The sequence below is a fragment of the Hypomesus nipponensis genome, chromosome 28, assembly GCF_054491055.1.
Source record: "Hypomesus nipponensis isolate SF chromosome 28, ASM5449105v1, whole genome shotgun sequence".
Classification (NCBI taxonomy): Eukaryota; Metazoa; Chordata; class Actinopteri; order Osmeriformes; family Osmeridae; genus Hypomesus; species Hypomesus nipponensis.
Genome location: NC_140388.1, coordinates 13,339,866 through 13,360,000, shown reverse-complemented (window position 1 = coordinate 13,360,000; position 20,135 = coordinate 13,339,866). Strand labels below are relative to the sequence as shown.

At 48.5% G+C, this 20,135-nt stretch overlaps 1 protein-coding gene and 1 pseudogene across 2 annotated transcripts in view; both read right to left on the bottom strand.

Annotated features, from left to right (window-relative positions):
* rusc2 (RUN and SH3 domain containing 2) overlaps positions 1-10,425 on the bottom strand; it is a 21,319-nt gene extending 10,894 nt beyond the window's left edge. For both annotated transcript variants that reach the window (XM_084694844.1, XM_084694845.1), the window contains exons 1-4: positions 10,303-10,425; positions 3,810-5,598; positions 2,918-3,443; positions 1-317 (exon numbers count right to left, since the gene is read on the bottom strand). The exon at positions 1-317 is cut by the window's left edge and continues 271 nt beyond it. In XM_084694844.1, the coding sequence (XP_084550970.1) occupies positions 1-317; positions 2,918-3,443; positions 3,810-5,330 (2,364 nt within the window). In that variant the 5' untranslated portion in view covers positions 5,331-5,598; positions 10,303-10,425. The remainder of the gene's footprint in view (positions 318-2,917; positions 3,444-3,809; positions 5,599-10,302) is intronic.
* On the bottom strand, positions 5,512-12,219 carry LOC146220145 (uncharacterized; annotated as a pseudogene).
* Positions 12,220-20,135: the final 7,916 nt, after the last annotated feature.

Here is a 20,135-nt window from a genome sequence, read left to right as displayed (position 1 = left end):
GCGGACGGGGGAGTAGCTCCCCAGAGGAGAAGGCCGGACCGAGCCAGGGGGGGCCAACGCCGCCGCACCCGAGCAGCCAGGCCTGTCCTGGGGCTCGTCGGCTTCCTCATCCCCCTCCGGACCTCCAGAGCCCCCGGAGCTGGAGCGGGCCTGCATCCCAGACATGTAGCCTGTGAGCAGGGGCAGCAGGGGCTTGGGCTGGGGCCTGGAGAACTGGTGGTGGAAGGTGAAGGGCTGGATGGGGAGGGAGGTGGGACGCTGGTCCTTGCTGTAGCGCACCACGGCCGGGCAGCAGTCTGGAGAACAGGACAGAGAGCCTGGAGGGAGACAGGGAGGGAGGAAGTAATGGGAGAGAGAGAGAGGGAGAGAACAAGAGATAGAGTGAGGAGAGGAGAGAGAGGGACATAATGAAAGAGAGAAAGGAAAGAGGAATGGAGAATTGAAAGGACAATGACAGATGAAGGGGCAGATGGAGAGAGGGATGGAGGAAGGAAGAGAGAAGAGGACAGAGAATTAGAGCAGAAGACAGAAAATAAGACACACAAGGTCAGAATAGGTTTTTTCATTTTCTTACAGCTCCCTTCTCAACAATCCTCCAGCTCTCTATATGTTCACATACAGTATTCTCCTCTTAAAGGCTACATCTTCAAATCAGACAGAATTATGAACATTCTAAAAGAAGCAGATTGGTAACACCAAGGGGGAGTTGTGTCCATAAAAAACAAACAGAAAATGCGTCATCATGATTCAACAGTTATTATCACAAACAGTCGCTGTAAGACACAAGGTGTGTTGTGACAGGCAGACACACACACAGGCAGACACACACACAGACAGACACACACAGAGAATACACCTGCAGTACTGCGTCACTGTCCTACTGCAGAAACAGCCTCACTTCTAGAGCTTCTCCTTTATGTGTGTGTTAGCCTGTTTCAGTCTGTCAGTGTGTGTACGCATGTGTTAACGTGTGTGTTCAGTGTGTTTTTCTGTGTGACGTTGGAGACATTGCGCAAGCTGTTTGTCTCCCCTGGCCAGCTCATGAGTGTCACTGGAGCTGGGTGCAGGGACCCTGTCTGCCACCAGGGGCAGCGCTGAGCTGGGTGCAGGGACCCTGTCTGCCACCAGGGGCAGCGCTGAGCTGGGTGCAGGGACCCTGTCAGCCTCCAGGGGCAGCGCTGAGCTGCATGATAGAATCATAGCCAACACACCCTGGACTGTTCTCAGAGAGACCTCTGTCTCACAGACTGAATGTCTCTCGCCCAAGTACACCACACACTCACACCCATGTTCCCACCCCCTCTACCTCTCTCTCTCTCCCTCCCTCCCTCCCTCCCTCCCTCCCTCCCTCCCTCCCTCCCTCCCTCCCTCCCTCCCTCCCTCCCTCCCTCCCTCCCTCCCTCCCTCCCTCCCTCCCTCCCTCCCTCCCTCCCTCCCTCCCTCCCTCCCTCCCTCCCTCCCCCTCCTCTCCTATTTCATGGGTGAATCGATTAGCCCCCTCAGGGCTGCTCACCCCGAACACCAACCCACATCATTAGCCAGCAAGTGCTTCTCTCCAGACCAATGTGCCTTTCAATGCAGGAATGCAAAATGAGCAATAACAATTCCTGCAGTATACAGTTGCCTACCTAACTTCTCAAAACAGCCAACATCTTGTATCCTACACTGTATTCCAGGATTAATGAATAACTCACACGCAGGAATTGACTCAATTTAGAAATTAAGTCCTTAGATTACAAAGTGTTTAAATCAGAGTTGGATGGATGAACCTGGCTAGCTCTTTAGACTATCCTCTTCCTCAGAGCTCTGAAACTTCCCCCCTTCATCCCTCCATCCGCCTCACACACACACACACACACAAACTTTCACACACGCGGTTCGTTCACCTGTTATGGTGTCCTCACCTGGTTCTGGTCTTAGCTGTGTGTGTGTGTGCGTGTGTGTGTATCTGTGAGGTGCACATACACAGTATGAGTTTAACATGGAGCGAGAAGCTATTAATGATCAACCACCTACAGCCACCTTTGACCCTCCCATGACACAGGAAGGAAATACTTCTTAATCAGTATAAACGAATACCAGCTCAGTCATTTCTGTTTAACTTAGAAGGGAGTATTACTACTGTGCGTTGTACATTGTACTTCAATATTAAATCATCCCTATCTGTCTTAATACCATTTAACTAGAAACAGTAAATGCGGAACTCAATACGAGACACGTTTTGCCTTCCTGCCTCCAGTCTACCTTCCTGCCTCCAGTCTACCTTCCTGCCTCCAGTCTGTACTCCTGCCTCCAGTCTACCTTCCTGCCTCCAGTCTACCTTCCTGCCTCCAGTCTACCTTCCTGCCTCCAGTCTGTACTCCTGCCTCCAGTCTACCCTCCTGCCTCCAGTCTGTACTCCTGCCTCCAGTCTACCCTCCTGCCTCCAGTCTGTACTCCTGCCTCCAGTCTACCCTCCTGCCTCCAGTCTGTACTCCTGCCTCCAGTCTGTACTCCTGCCTCCAGTCTACCTTCCTGCCTCCAGTCTGTACTCCTGCCTCCAGTCTACCTTCCTGCCTCCAGTCTACCTTCCTGCCTCCAGTCTGTACTCCTACCTCCAGTCTACCCTCCTGCCTCCAGTCTACCTTCCTGCCTCCAGTCTGTACTCCTGCCTCCAGTCTACCCTCCTGCCTCCAGTCTGTACTCCTGCCTCCAGTCTACCTTCCTGCCTCCAGTCTACCTTCCTGCCTCCAGTCTGTACTCCTGCCTCCAGTCTACCTTCCTGCCTCCAGTCAGTACTCCTGCCTCCAGTCTACCTTCCTGCCTCCAGTCTGTACTCCTGCCTCCAGTCTACCTTCCTGCCTCCAGTCAGTACTCCTGCCTCCAGTCTACCTTCCTTCCTCCAGTCAGTACTCCTGCCTTCAGTCTGCCTCCCTACCTCCAGTCCTGGAGCGTGTCTCCCGGGCCTCGGTGCTCCCCTGGCTGTAGCAGCGTGTGAGGGGACAGGGGGGTGGGGAGGAGCCCGGGTCCAGCTGCTCCGCCGGGGGGGAGGGCTCAGCCGAGGAGGGGGCGGGGGGACCGGAGGACAGGGTGTCTGTCCCCGTCCTCAGCAAGGGCAAGGCCCCGGTCCGGCGCTTGCAGCGGGCCATCTCAGCAAAGGAGGTGACCCTGAGGGGCGTGGCCTGGCCGAGGGCGTGGCCGGCGCCCTCGCTCAGACGCATGGGGCAGCTCAGCATGCGCTCCAGAGGGCCCAGCCCGGGGGGCGGGGCATGGGCCAGGCTGCGGTCGTAGCTACGGGAACGGGTATGCCCCCCGGAAACCCCGCCCCCGATGTCGGCACGGCAGCCAATGGGAGGGGAGATGTTGACGTACACCTGACCCTCGATCACACCTGGGGCTGGAGCACTACCGGCCAGGTCTCGCTTTGCCCTGCTCACTTCCTCCTCCTCCTCCTCTTCATCACGCTGAGAACAGAAACACAGAACAGGTATGGGATGAGGCATCACACAACATACTGCATAGCTACTGTGTATATTTACTGTACTGTTTCAGAGTACTGGGTCAACACACACCGGCTCATCACAAGCAGCTGAGCCACGCATACTAAACAGAAACTCCACGCATACACCCCCCCGCCTCAGACGACAATAGAACATTCCAAATCTCCTCACACCCACCTCACTTCTTCTCTTTCTCCTTTGTGGAAAGAATATTTGAGGCCAAGATAGAAATATTACATCTGAAACAGAATACCCTACTCCTGATATGGCATAAGAGATTGTCCGTGCACTGCTTAGAATCACCTAGAACCTCCCTTGGTCTCCTCCTACCTTCGGTGACTGTCGGTCCTCGTCTTCCTGGTCTTCCTCCCTGGCCCCGCTCCCCTCCTCGGATTGGTGTCTGAACAGGAAGTACTCTGTGGGGGTGGGGCTCTCCTTGCTGTGCTCGTCAGAGCAGCTGGTGACGGACGAGGCCACAGGGCTGGGCGAGGACTGGGACGAGAGGTCACAGGTCACCAGCTTGTAGTAGTTCTGGGTGGCCACCACCAGCCTGGCCTGGCTCTGCAGGCAGGACCCTGCCTCCCCCAGCTTCTGGTAGGAGTTGCAGTTGTCGTCCAGGTCCAGCAGCCCCTGGTGCTGCGCGGAGCAGGTGCAGGGGGATGTGGTGGAAGGGGGGGTCTCCTGGAGATAGACGGGCAGGGTGTTGGAGGGGGCATGCAGGGGCTTGGGGGGATCGGTGGGGGAGGTGTGGAGGTCCAGGTAGAAGGCCCCACCCCCATGGCAGCTGCCCTGCCTCCCACCCGGCTCTGAGATACAGGAGTGCTGAGCGGAGCTGTTGAGGTTGGGAGAGGGTCCAGGCGCTACTTTGGTGGGGACGCTGTTGTTCATTTTGTTGAAGATGGCGCTGAAATTAACCAGCACGCCGTCAGAGCTGTTGCAGGACGAGTCGCTGCCGTAGCCCAGCTGGCAGTCTGAGTAGGGCTCTGAGAAGTCGGGATGTTGGGGGCACGTCCGGGATGGTCTGCAGGAGCAGCGAGGCGCAGAGCAGCTGGAGGAGCAGGAGCCTGTCTTGGGATGGTCCTCCTCTTCCTCTTCCTCATCCTCGCCCCACTCCTGCTCCCCGCAGTCCATCGACATGTTGGAGCCGCTGCTGCCGTGGCGACGCTGGCTGTCCAATCCCAGCAGGTCCAGGGTCTCCAGGTGAGCAGAGAGGTCGGAGGTCGTGCCGCTGAGAGACTCCCGGCTGCTGGACCCCCAGGGCTTTCCCAGAGTGCCGTGCAGCAGGAAGGGCTCGGGGGGGAACCCCAGGTCGTGGAGGTGGAAGGGTGCCACCCCGTCGTCGAGGGTGGAGTTTGCATTGCCGTGGAGATGGAAAGAGGAGTCCTCCAGGTAACCGTTGAGGTTGTCTCCGTCGTCCTCCTCCTCCTCCTCCTCGTTCTCGGTGTTCAGCAGGAAGGGGTTGTGACGGAGACGGTTGCTGTGGTTCCTGGGCTTTGTCCTGGGCAGCGTGTGAGCCGTGATTGGCTGATCCCCCGAGTTGGACGATGTGTAGGATGAGTCGTCGCTGGCCGTGCTCCCTCCCCTCCCCCCTCCCCCTCCTCCTCCTCCTCCTCCAGGCGGGCAGGAGGCGTGGACCAGGCTGCTGTAGAGCAGCGCCTCCCTCTGCAGCACGTCTCTCTCGGGCAGGGAGGTGGTGCGGCTGAGGCCCAGGTTCTCCGGGGGGCTGAAGGGGTTGCTCCTCCGCAGCGACCCCCCGCAGCCCCCTTGCCGTCCCCCTGACACCTGGCAGTGGACCAGGGGGATGTGATGCACAATAAGGGTCTCCCCGGACAGCTTGGAGGGGCTGTCCATGGTCCTCCCTGGGGTCTTGGTTGGCAAGCTGTTGGTGGGCTACTGGGGGTGGGGTGGGGGAGGCTAGGGGCCTGAGGCTGGGGACTGGGGGAGAGGTGAGGGGAGGCTGGGGGAGAGGTGAGGGGAGGCTGGGAGGAGAGAGAGGTGTAGCGCAGGGCCAGGAGGTGTTGAGGTTGTAGGATCAGACGGAGGCCAGGCCCAGGGCTGCAGAGCCCGGGATGTGGGAGGAGAGGATGGGCGAGTCCAGCCTGGGGTCAGAGAGGAACATCTGGAGGGAGAGAGGGAGAGGATATTAACACACAACTATGCATCCCTCACACGTTTGCTCACGCACACACACCAGACACACACAGACACGCACACACCAGTATCTCCACACCTACGGATCTCTGGATAAGAGTGTCTGCTAAATGAGTAAATGTACGGAGTCAAAAGTATCCATGGAAAAAAAACATCCATCATTTGTTGTTAAACAGCGAGAGGCACCATGCAGCAGTGAGTGTGGAGGAGATAGAGGTGAGGTGAGGTCTGTTAACTACTGCAGCCAGACACACTACTGACTGCAAAACAGGCCTATGAGATCATCATCTAACTATAAAGGCAGGAATCTGTCTCGGTGTGTGTGTGTGGGGGGGGGTGTATGTGGCATTGTATGAAGTTGAAATTTGAAGCAACAAACACCAATAGAACACAGTGGCTGTACGACCACAAATATGTAATATTTCTGATCGTACAGTACCAGTCAACATTTCCCATTCAATTGCACAGTGTATTTATGTAACATTAGAACCAGCTCAGGCAGATGTTTTAAGCCTTTTTAAGATAGTTAAGCTAGTTGTCTAAACACAAGCACAAGGTGACAGAAATACGACAGCAAAGTGATGTGGTAAATGAACTGGATACATCACGGCTCTCTCATCAACACTTTAGATTAAAGTTTAGAAGCAGCAGATTATGCTGATCCAACGGCTGGGAAACTCACAAGGAACTCATACGGTAACCATGGATACCGTAATGATATTAAATGATGGAGGCTAAAATAGCTCCAGGGAGTGAGGAACTGAGAAGGGATAGCGTTCTAGTCTCACTAGGCTGCCCAGCAGAACCTATGGTGATGACAAACACAGACAGGGAATATCTGGGATTCAGTCTTCTAAAATCATAAATTACTTGTATAGTTTCCTAAATCTGTTTCCAGACAAACACATCCAGGCTTCTGGGTTGGTCCTGTATTTCCCATGACTCACTAGTCTCTCTCTAGAAGTCCCCTCACCCTGTCTACTGCTCTCTGAGGGAGGGAGGGACAGAAAGAGAGAGAATAAAGAGAGAAAGAGAGTCTCTCTACCGGAAACCCTGCTGGAAGATCCAGAGAAAAAGAAAGAAGGGGGTCATATCACACAGACAGACAGACAGACAGACAGACAGACAGGCAGACAGACAGACAGACAGACAGGCAGACAGGCAGGCAGACAGACAGACAGACAGACAGTCAGACAGTCAGACAGACAGACAGACAGACAGACAGACAGACAGACAGACAGACAGACAGACAGACAGACAGACAGACAGACAGACAGACAGACAGACAGACAGACAGACAGACAGACAGACAGACAGACAGACAGACAGACAGACAGACAGACAGACAGACAGACAGACAGACAGACAGACAGACAGACAGAATGTTAGGAAAGGGAAAGCAGCGCCCACCAGGGTGGGGGGAAACAACCCCACCTTCAAGAAAAGAATCAAGACGCACTTGTTCCGGGAGTACAACGGCACTTAGGAATGCTTGGCTGGACCTGATGTTAGTTTCCTCCAGGATCACAATGACTCTTATTAAGAGACTTGTTGCTCTTGTTGTTTTTTTGTAACTGTCTTAAAATGATTGTACTCGCTGTGAAATATGTATTATTGTTGCTTGCTTTTTCCACGCGTGCACTTTTGAGGTTCTTGCTGTTTAATTGTAACTTGTCTAACTACATGCTATTACTGTTCTTCCCTTTGGGACTTATTTGGTTTCACAATGTATGCTTCATGTTTGGCTACCTGCTATGTTTGGGGCTATCTTGTTGTTATGATCAGTGACTTATGCACTTTTGTAAAACTCTCTCTTGGAAGTCGCTTTGGATAAAAGTGTCTGCTAAATACATAAATGTAAAATGTAACAAAGGACATCCTGCTAGGCCCCGCCTCCTCACTCTTACATCATCATGACCACATTCTAAGAGGAAGGAAGGATGGGAGGGGAGCAGTGTCGAACCAGAGATGTACCACCCAACAGATATCATACAATTTACATTACGCTTGAGTGCAGGATACTATCACTAGTATCACTATCACTAGACAAGTTCTCATCTACTCCTGATCATCTCCTTTTTCTACGTCTCCTCGAGTTGGTCTCACTCTCTTCATGGATTCAAGTCAAGCAGGAAACAACCATGGGAAAAGAAAGGTTTCATTAAAAAGTCAAAACTACTGTAGATGCTAACTTGGGACTATGTGCCTGACCCAGACAGTAGAGATGATAATAGCTCATGTCGTCAGGTAATAGAACAAGTTCAGAGCAGGCCAGTAAACCACAGTCTGGCTGAGTCAGACACAGACACAGTGTCCAGCAGTCTGAGCTGGGTGTGGACGGGGTCGGTCAGTAACGTCAGACTCCACAGCCTCCTTCTAAATCTGCTCCTTCAAACACACACCACAGGTTGACCAGAACTGTCCCAGACAGCCATCTGTACACAAACAGAAATACCCGTGTAAATAAGTCTTTCTACCCTCACAGTAAAGTCCTGTGCATGGATACGGTTATTTAAGGGTTGAACAGCCAGACAGGGAACCAGCCGTGAGGCATATGTAAGATTATTAAGAGCAGACCATGTCGAAACTAACTCCAGGAAAATTAATCCAGCAAGAATTCACTTCTGTGACTTGTTTTGAGAGGCAAACGCAACAGATTCACCCAATCGCTAACACTGGATCACAACGATGTGAGATCGGAAACGCATCAGTGAGTGTGCTCACTCTGCAGACAGGAAGTGATGTAAGAGGAGGCACATCCCCAGATGTGCCCCTGCAGCTGCTGTGTGCTCTGAGTAGCGGGCCAGAGCACCGCTACACAACCTGCTAGCAGACTCGGATGGTCACTCTCTCTCTACACACACACTCTCTCTCTACACACACACTCTCTCTCTACACACACACGCTTCATATTCTATTTCACACATTATTGTGGGCTGCCTCGTGAAGCAATGTAGCTGCAGTATCATCACACACAACTGCAACTTACAGACCTTGTCTCTCGGGTATCTCTCTCAGACAGTCAGTTTAGAGGCACTATTTATGGGCGTCCATATAATTGTTTAACAATAACAGATCAGCCTTGTTCTTCCTCCCCTGATAACCCACCCACACACACACACACACACACACAGTCGTGTTCCCTTGTCGTGTTCCCTTGTCAGGTCAGAGTGAGAAGAGAAGCAGACAGGACTGTCAGGTGTGTGTGCGTGTCTTCCTCTCAGCTGAAGAGCTTTACCTCTCAGACCTGTGGATGATCAGGTAAGAGCTTAACTTAAAGAGCACACGTGCTCGCACGTACACACACCCTTCCTGAAGGCCTTAATATTGTCCTGTGATATCAAGTCAAGTTTATATAAAATTATTTGATTGTCTATAAATAATTTGATTTTGTTTTAATTAGCGTGTTTGCAGAAAACAAAGCTCTTGATTTTGTTTCCAAGAGGCCACTCTTAGGCACTCGTAAACTCTTTACTCTACCTAAATATCCTGGAGAGCTGAAATTGAGATTCACTGTAGAGTATCAACCTACTACCAACTACCGATCGTAGATAGCCTACAATCTTCTTAACCATTGACCTTTTTTGTGATTAACGTAATTGTATTGGCTGGCTACAGGCTATGCAACAGTCTGGCTAGAATGTTCCTTAGCAGTGACAGTCTGTGGGGAAAGATGCTTACGTAACGAGAAAACAAGCGACACATCTCCAGTGACTGCTCCCGGCTGCTTCTCAGCCCGAAACTGGCTCAAGCAGTTAGCATAGCATCAGGCGAGGCACATTGACAAGACTACTGCAGGCCGATAACAGATAGTAAAACGTCTATAGACTTGTCACTCATGACAGTTGATGTCCGCTTTTTTATAATTTGAAGTGCGTATATGGTTGACGCCGATAAACCCTGGCCTAAATCTGTTTCTTACATCGAATAACGTGAATTAGAATTTAAGGCTTGGTGTATGAGCTTGTGCAACACAACACCGCTGCCCTACAGCCTACAGCCTGAAAGCGGCCCGAGATCGATGTGGTGGCATCGATGTCATACACACAGATACCGTGTGTGGCAACACCAAACGGGTGATTCCCTGACCGTTTCAGGACTGTAAACATTCAGGTAAATGGACCTATCCTAACATTCATATGTTCAGACTTGGCAACACAACACACACAAGGAGGATGTCAAGATGACAGTTACCTTCAGCGTTCGCTACGGCCTTTGTTCTACGCGAAGTGCGACATGCTACCCCATAACCTATTTGTCATTTCGAAGGACATAATTCATCAGTAATTAATCCATATATTAGGCTATTTGTAGGACAGTTATACAACAGCCACGATGTGTTATATTTGGCACACGTGAAGATAAGATACAAATACCCTATTGTTTTTAACGGGTGCACAGACACTGTTTTCGTCGCCAATAAACACAAACTACCAGTCTTTATCAGTGTATTCTATATATCAGAGAATGTGTTCAATCAACTGCATTGTCAGTGAAAACATTTGGAAGCCTACGTTATTTAGCATTGTTGCATCTAAACCGTTACTAGCGGTAATGTCAGCATCATTTCTCCACACCCGATGCGATGCTGGTAACGCAACTCAGCAATTCTCTAATTTCTCCTTCTAAAGCCCTTTTTATATTAAATACCCAAATAAAACGTTGAACTCACGTTGATTCAGCTGACAAACGTCACTTCAGAAGTATCCACCTATGTCGAGTTCTAGCTGCATTATGCAAATAATCCTTACCACTGGGAATGTGTTTTTCTGTCCGGGTGAAGCGATGCAGCCTGCATCGGGGAACGCAGTGACTTGTACAGGGGCTGGAGCGAGCTGTTACGTCAGCTGGGTCGGGCAGTGGGAGGATGGGGCTGCAGGCCTGCTTCTACAGAGGCGCTGAAGCACCGTCTAGCGACTACATTTGCTGCTACACGCGTATCCTATAATGTCAGTTACTATACGGAATGTGTTAATATTCAGTTGCAATAATGGCATAATAATAATGAAGTTTGGTAACCTATAACGCTGGGCATTAACCCCCAAGGTTGTGTGATAACGACATTATTGTTATCTTGTCCTTTTGTTCGTTTCATGTCACTATTTAAGTAGGCAATTTAATTTTTGTCAGGTTTTTTTAACCTTTGCATTTCTGATCATTTGTATTGATTACCTTGAAATTTACCGTGACATTGAAGTTCGAATATGCAGTGGTGGGCTGTGGCCACTAGAGGTCAGACATGGCATATAAACGGGATGTTTCCAGATAGGCTTATTTCATTTCCAGTCTCATCTTTCAAGCATGCCAACATAACAGTGAACAATGCCTTTAACCCTTGTGTGGTGTTCACATTTTAGTAACTCAGCCAGTGTTCGTGGGTCTGGTGGACCCGCTGCATTTTGGGGGTTTTAATTCCTCACAATCAAATATTTTAAGTTAAAATACTCAACAGATGTTTACTTCATCCCAATTACAAGCAATATAAACAGCATATATTGTTAATAATTGCCCTTTACTTTTGTTAGATTACATGAATGAATTAAAGTGCTACTCGTTTTTTGTTTGTAACATGTAAAAAAAGAAAGAAATCAGTTATAATCAAATTCAGAATGGAAAAACAGTCAACAAATCTACAAATGAAGGAGGTTTTTCATAACTATAGATTTGTATTTAGGCAATTTGAATTTCCTTAGAAATGTAACCCATTCAGGTCAGTTTACACAACACAAGCCGAACTCTCATTCCTTGATTTTTTCCTCCATCAGGCTTCCCTGTGTAGACTTGTAAGTTTCAAGCATATGAGGAAGTGGCATCACAGGTAGCAGAGATCTTTATACCATAATTTGCAGGTTTAGATATACTGCCTAAAGGGGCAGCGGCCCCTATATGGCATCAGCTACACATCAATTGTGACATTAGGCCCATGGTCGTAAAACAGGGGGAGGCAGTGACCCACTTGTCTCACACTGTCTTGATGGCAGCTAGCTTGTCTCTCTGCCATCGAGCTGGTCTGTCGTTTCGGTTATCAAATCGGATAATCCTGGAAATTATGTGGAAGTTTTCCTGAGACGTTGTTGCACGGAAAAGTTATCTGCCAGTTTTTGCATCCCACAGGGATTCAGTGGATTCCCATTTGGATCTGAAAAGTCCAGCAAGGATAAGAACCCCAAAGTAGACATGTCAATGGGGTTGGTCCATCTCTTTCTACCTTTCTCCAAAAACATGCCCTCTTTCTAAATGAGTGCAATCCAGAATCATTTTCTGGATGGAATCTAGGATGAAAAGCTCAAAAGAAGACTTGATGTCCTGCACATGAGTAGGCACCATGTGTTGTTACTCATGTGTTAGCCCTGGATGCATCCTTATCACATTGGCAGCCATGCGTTGTGGCTCATTTCATGGGCTAGAAGGCCATTCAATTTCATCATATTTTGACATCCATATTTCTTCACTTGCTATCTAACGGGCTTGTTCTGGTCGTGGGGCTGGCTGCTGATGGGGTGGTCCTTGAGCTGACTAATGACCGGTTGGTCCTGGGGCTCGTCTTCGTTTTGGAACTAGCTTATGCTCAATCTCATATCTTCTTCAAAGTCACTGTCCGACTCTGAATTTGCAGAAATAACTCTACATCATCATCAAAAGCTTCTCTCTCTTCCAAAATCAATTGCATGGCCCTCTGAGCAGAGAATCTTTTGGCCATCTTGATCAGTTGTGATGACTAATCACACTGGCAAAGCTATATTTATATTGTCCCACCCCCAATTTGCAGATGGGATAGAGCAGAGGTCTTCAACCCAGGTCCTCAAGGACCCCCTCTCCTGCATGTTTTAGATGTTTCCCTGCTCCAACACACCTGATTCAAATGAATGTGTCGTTATCTAGTTATGCAGAAGTCTGTTAACGACCATTCATTTGAATCAGGTGTGTTGGAGCAGGAAAACATCTAAAACGTGCAGGACAGGGGTCCCTGAGGACCAGGGTTGAAGACCTCTGGGATAGAGTATGAGGAAATAAAGATTGGTTTCGCAAGACAGTAAAATGTGAGAGCAGACAGGTGTCGGTGCTTGAATCTGTCAACAACTTTGCAACATTATGCGGGAACGGCAGGAGCAGAACTACAAAACTCTCTCTCTCTTTCACACACACACTTATCAGCCCTGGGTCCAGTGGACCCGAACATCCCGTATGTAATATAAATGTGTAGGGGGGGTGTACAGTGTGTGGTCATTGAAAATGTGTTCTGATATATGTTCTTCACAGAAAATGAGCCAAGGCCAATGAGTCTCAGTTTGAAAAAATAATTAATCATATCATTTTTCTTTTGATAAAAACTGAAAACGGGTCCCACAGACCCGAACACCACACAAGGGTTAACAACGTTAACTTGAGTTAAAGAGTTTACTTTTTGACTTTGCCATGAAACATTAATTGATCGGTTTGTTGCCACAGTCTGTGCAGAACCTCACACAAAAATGTAGATTACATAAATACAACTTCCTGCCCTGGAGTCTCAACGTAGACCGTAAGCATTCAAACATAAGGAATCTGAAAATCTATATCAGTCAGTATATCTATATCAGTATATCTACATCAGTTTACTTTAACCATCAAAAGCTCATTAGGATTTGAAAAGTACCTTTGCATCAGCATGTTGGCCTCTTATAGAAAATGACCACCAGATGGAGACATTTCCTTAGTACCAGAGGACGACCTGTACACATGCCTGCCATGCCATTAACATTTAACACTAGAAATGGTTGTCAACTTTAATGCATCTTTCTGGATATTGCAATGATCTACAAATGTGAAACATTCCGCTTCTTAATGGGAAGACATTTTAAATGTAAGAACACCTTGAATAAAAGTACTCGTTGACTTTGTTCACACGATAATAATGACACCTACAATACTGCATCTCCAGACTATTTTCTCTAGAAGATATATTAAAATGGTTTGGTTTTCCAAACTGCTTATATTGTCTGTTAAATGAATAGTTGATGTCGATTTAATCTAAATAGCTTTTTAAAATTTGAATTAGCAACTCTTCTATATGCAGAGAATAAACTATTGATGGTGTCATCATGAGTTACAATCCTATGAAATACAAATATATTCCCACGATCATTTTGGGAGGCTGTTAAAATCATCATGTTAAAATCATTTTAAAATCGCATCTGAATGTCCTCTCTTTTTCTTTCTCAGATAGAATTTATTTTAAGATTTGACAAATGGTCGTCTAAAGGAAACGAAGGCCGATGTGATTCCTTAGCAGGTGGTTCAGAAAAGACAAGCAGGTGGATAATACCCTTCCTGTTAAGCTTTTTCTTTCCTTCCGTACCTGTTTAGCATATGAAATGGCAATAAAGGATCTTTTAAATAATAGGATAGCATCTGTTTAGGATTTGTACCTTTTTTTCATTAAACTATGCTGGCTATGGCGTGTGAGGGAACATTTTCGACAGTGAATTTCAAACATGTTTACCAGAAATGATGAACATTTATGGCATGTCTGTTGTTATTAGCACCTTAGCATTGTGATTTCTACATTTGCAATTTAGTCTGCAGACTGGCCTACTTCTCCCTATCACAACGCCCATACTGGGTGGTGAAATGGGACTGCCGAATATCAATTTCCCAAGTGGGACAATCTATCAAAATGAGTCTCTATTAATCAGGGTAAGGTAATTGTTGGCTGTGATAAGATTATTATATTTATATTATATTATATTCTATATATTATTATCGTCATATTTAAACACAAATGTGCAGACACACTCTCAGCTGCTGCGTACGATTATTAATATTTACGCAAAGTTTTTCCATATTTTTGTCAGCTAGTCCACTTCATGTGTTGTGTGCCACCTCTTCACTACTCTTGTGACACGGGTTCATTATGCAGCAAAATTACACTCCCGAAAAACATTGCCTTCTAATCCAAAAATGATAGCCAGAGGCATGCGGCAGATCTCCCTTCACCCTCTTCTGCCGAGGAAATATGTCGACGAACAGAAATAGGAGAGCCGGGCTTTGAAGACAGCATCCGAGGGGTTATGCTGCCGCGGCTGGGGTTGGGCTAGAGATTGAGCCCTGATCCTCACCCTGCCAACCTGTTAATGTAACGGTAATACTTGCGGTGGGCCCGGGGAAGATAGAAGAATCAAAAAAAAAACTATAGGGGAGACAATATGAAAGGCCTCCTCCACATGGCGGAGTAGAGATTAGCGGGTGTTCCAGCGGGGGGGAGCAGGGTGGAGGAGGCGGGGGGGCAGGATGGAAGGGGCGGGGGGGCAGGATAGAGGGGGCGGTGGCGGTGGCGGTGGCGGGCAGGATGGAGGGGGGCAGGGGCTCTAGAGGCTGCTGATTGAAGCTCTTGTCGAGAGCTCTGCACCGGCAGGAAAAGTTAGTGACGTCCATTAGGATGGAGTCTGCTTCAGACAGGGGAGGCTACGCTCTCTACAGGGTGAGGAGAGAATGGTGAGGGAGAGAGTGTGAGGGAGAGAGGGTGAGGGAGAGAGGGTGAGTGAGAGAGGGTGAGGGAGAGAGGGTGAGGGATAGAGGGTGAGGGAGAGAGGGTGAGTGAGAGTGGGTGAGGGAGAGAGGGTGAGGGAGTGTGTGTGAGGATCTGTGTTGTCCTGTCTGATTAGGGTGGAGTTGTCATGACGTCATGAGATCGTTGATGTTTGGCAGTTTATGCGTTCTCTTCTTCCCTGTGGAGGAGGTGAGTGGGACCTTAGAGTGGGAGTTTGGCCTCTCGTGGTGGCGTGTGCGTGTGTCGATGTGTGAGAAAGAGTGTTTCTCACTTTCAGTAAACGTGTGAGTTCTGTTCGTGTGTGTCCACAAGAACAGCCAGACTCCCCCAGGGAGGGAAATGCCCGAGCTACCAGGTCTGCATCATTCTTTATTATTTTCAACATTTACTTTGGGGATTTCACATCTGAGATTGTTTGTTTTCATTCTCCAACTTTGAAATAGTTGTGTTGGTTCATATTAGATTCCAGTCCACACAAACTTCCAGCTTGTCCAGGCAGACGTAGACAGAAGCCACCCAGGTCTCGTTCAGGCGGCACACTGTTTCAGTGTTGTGATGAAAGCTGGAGCACTGGGACACCTCAAGCACAGACATAGTTATTGTCCATTATCAATTTCTTACAGACCAAATAAACAAACAAAACACAAATCATATTCAAAATGACAGTAGAGCACAGGGAACATGAATGCTGATCATGAAAATGAAAAGTCACACATTTTCCATGTTGTACTAACATGTTATTACTGACTCCTGTAGAGGCAGGCTCACGGGCTGGAAGAAGCAGCACCAGCCCTCAGCATAGAGCATGTGGTCTACACTGTGTTCAGTTAAGCTACGATGATGGTGATGATGATGATGATGAGGTGTGTGTGTGTGTGTGAGAAGGACGGAATGTGTACTTGTGTGAAGTTTATTACTGCTTGTCCCCGAGGTGTGGCTCTGGGACACTCTGTCTTTGTTCAGATAGAGGTCTGCATGTCACTGGGGACCAATCAGGAGTTTAGCTCTGGGAATCTTAAAGGTCAGCGTGAGACCTCCTCATCTTCTCCTCGGCCAAACACACAATTTAATTCTGTCTCCTGAGAGCGTGTGTACTCACAACCCAAAGTGATAACGGATGCGTTGCTTTATGACATTTGTTCAACACACATCCCTGTTTGACATGTGAGGTGGTTTCCAGACTCTCACGGCAGGAGCACGTGGTGATTCATCTGGACTGAGGGGTGGGACAGTGCAGCAGGGATCAATGGACGAGGAAGGAGGAGTCCTTCACTTCCTGGTGAGTCACAACTACATTCCTTAATACTCTCCAGCCAGGGTCATCAAGGGTGATCATGCTCACATACACACACACACACAATGTACACAAACATACACTGACTTCCAAACGTCACACAACCACACAAAAATCCACAAACTTATTATCTTAGTGACTTGATGAAAATGCTGTTCTTCTCAGCATCTCACCACTTATAATGCTGACAGTGCTCAATCAGAAGTCAGTCAGGGTCTACATCACTGCCAAAACAAGTTTAAACAAACAAGTTCACTGCTGTCTATGCAAATTCTACCACAAAGAAACTGATTTGCCTGCTGCAGGCTGTATTTGTACCCTACATACATTTCCACTCTCTGTCTCTCATCTCGCTCTCCTGCTCTCTCTTTCTCCCTCTCAATCAACGTTAAATGCAGTTTCTCCAAAAGGCTAATCGTGTTCGTTTGGAGTGTGTGTGCTCCTCTAAGACTTAATTGCGGTTGAGTTAATAATAACTAGCGAGTGGGGAAATCATTCTTAATGAGCTTGTCTGGTATACTGAGAACCCCTGCTTCTGTCATCGTCCCAACAAGGCCACAATAAGTAGGTAATTACAGCTCTCCACCCAGATGAGTGTTTATCCAACCCAGAGAGCCTCCCTGCAGCCCGTCACACTGCCCTGTGGACTGGTCATTCAGAAGCTCACGACTATTCACTGAAGAGCTTCTTCACACTTCAGATGCTTCTGAGTGTGTGTGTGTGTGTGTGTGTGTGTGTGTGTGTGTGTGTGTAACCCGGAGCATCAGAGGTCAGTCTGTGTGTTCTTGACCCTGATGGTCAGCCATGAGCTCAGGCTATAGGGTCAGGTTTGTTTGTGTAAATGCATCTCCACAATGTGACTGATGTTTTAGGACTGCTGGGTGTCAGACCACCAGGCTCTGACCAAACATGTGAACTCAGTTTTATATTTGCTCCCCAGGAACCCAGGGGGATTCGACCCACGGCTCCCACTCCCCCTGGCAGCATACAGGTTCCTCAGCAGACGTGCTACAGTTGCAGCTGCGCCTGGCGACACACTGGTGAGGAGGGCAGAGCTGACAGACCAGGAGAGCTGACAGACCAGGAGAGCTCACAGTCCAGGAGAGCTGACAGACCAGGAGGGCAGAGCTGACAGACCAGGAGAGCTGACAGACCAGGAGAGCTGACAGACCAGGAGAGATCACAGTCCAGGAGAGATCACAGACCAGGAGACGTGTGGATGACTGGAGGTTCATCAGGTGTGTTGGAGCAGGGACCACACAGGACAGGCCCATCTGAGGACCAGGGTTGAAGACCCACTGCTCTACACCACATTATGTGGTGTGCACTTTCATTACAACTGTCCTAAGTTTACGTATTTTCTCTGAAAAACGATCTCACTTCAGGCAGGCACACTGAATTAATATCCTACATACATTTCTGATCTGTAATAGGCTTGCTTACTGGTTTCCAACATTAAGTGTTGGCCTTCGTTTGTCAATTGGCATTTGACATAGTACTTCAAACACAGTACCTCATGAAAGCCAAGACTTTAGTAGAGCCGTTGTTCTCTGTCTCTGACCCAAAGCTTAAACGTTGACGCCAAAAATATATCAAAGACATAATGTGTCTCATATTTGCATTCAGGAAAAGAGACTGTAAAAGTCCAAAAGTACCATGGTGGTCTAACTTTGTTCTCTTTCATCAAATGTCTTTTGTCGTGGCTCATGTTCTCTCCCAGCGGCCTCGTACACTGAACGGCTCAGCCTTTAATAACGTGGTGGCGCGCCGCCCTGGGAGCTGGTATTAGAACCATCAACGCTCCCCTGAATCACATCATCATAATGGGGCTGTAGTAGAGGAGGGAGACACCTTGATTCTCTCTCTCTCTTTCTCTCTTTCTCTCTTTCTCTCTTTCTCTCTTTCTCTCTTTCTCTCTTTCTCTCTCTCTCTCTCTCTCTCTCTCTCTCTCTCTCTCTCTCTCTCTCTCTCTCTCTCTCTCTCTGTCTCTCTCTCTCTCTTCACCTCTGCTGCTCCTTGCACCTCGGGAGTCGTCGTTGTGTAAACATGGCTGCTGGACAGCCAGGGTTTATTTCTCATTTAGTAAAGACTGCTGCGGCTCTAAACGGCGTGCTGTGTGCTGTGAATGCCACAGGCCCTGACTGGCAGCTTCACGGCTGCCACGGCATTTGCATGGCATTTAGGTGGGCGGGCGATGGCTGCCCAATGCCGTGGCGGGTAAACAAGATGACTTATCCATTTACACACAAACATACAAACACACATACTCACACACACACATACACACACGTTCACACAAACCACCAGTAGAATAGGTCCAGGCAGTCTGTCTTCAGAATGAAGGGATGAGAGTTTGGGGCGAAGGAGGGACGGATGAGGCACACGAGGGCTGTGACTGCTCCTACGCTGCGGGAGGGACGAGGAACGAGAGCTTCGACACGGCGGGGGGAACAGGGCGGCAAGGACGAGAAAGAAATGAGAGAAGCAAGACATGTCCAGATATATCCATTCACGCATTCCCCACCTCTACTGTTATTCAGAAGTGGCGTTCTAGATCATATCAAGTGCAATGAAACATGATAAAGCTGTAATAGGGCCTAGCCCCCGGAAGCATGTGTATCCCTCCTTGCCCATGAGCCCTAACCCTAACCACTCCTGCAGAGGGAAGGCAGGGCGGGATCTGGAGCCAGACTCCTGCAGAGGGAAGGCAGGGCGGGATCAGCTGGATATCAGGACTGTGTCAGCGCTAGGTGGCTGTTGTGGTCCTGGATGAGCTGAACACACAGTACACACCTTCCTGCTCAGAGCACCAGGCCACAGCTGCCCAAGCCCCTCATATAGATATATAAAAATATATATGGGAAATAAATGTGATTGTCTTGTAATCTGATTTTATTATACTGGAGACTCCCTTTGGCAAACAGACAGAAGGAGTGGATGGGTGTGGGGTTAAAATCTTATTTTGCTGCGCGTAAGAATTGTGTTTTCTATATCCCCTTCTTTAAGGTATTCTGTCACTGTTATTATTAATGTTTTTTTTTTATTGAAAGTGGAAGTGTCACATCGACTGTCATTTTTATGTTTGTGTCAGGAAGAGATTGCATTTCACATGCTTAGTTTTAGTTTGTGTGTGTTGGGAGTTCTGGGTGTGTGTGTGTTGGGAGTTCTGGGTGTGTGTGTGTGTGTGTGTGTTGGGGGTTCTGGGTGTGTGTGTGTGTGTGTGTGTGTTGGTGGTTCTGGGTATGTGTGTGTGTGTGTGTGTGTTGGTGGTTCTGGGTGTGTGTGTGTGTGTGTGTGTGTTGGGAGTTCTGGGTGTGTGTGTGTGTGTGTGTGTGTGTGTGTGTGTGTGTGTGTGTGTGTGTGTGTGTGTGTGTGAGGCCTATTTTCCCCCTCATTGCCCCAAGCTGTTTGGGTTCTGCTCTGTTTATGAACCAATCATATTGACCTCATTTGCAGGCTCAACATTCCATGTCCCACAGTTCCCTGTGCCTGTCCTCCAGCCAGCCAGGCCTGTGCTGGACTGGGGAGACACATTCAGACAGAACTAAAGGACTCACTAAATCAGTTTCACCACAGACTCTGCCTACTCCTGATCCTAACCCTGTGCTTCTGGGAGTGAGCGTGACAGGAAAGGAAGAGATACAAGATACAAGGGTTAGTCTGACGTGTGCACCTGTGTTCT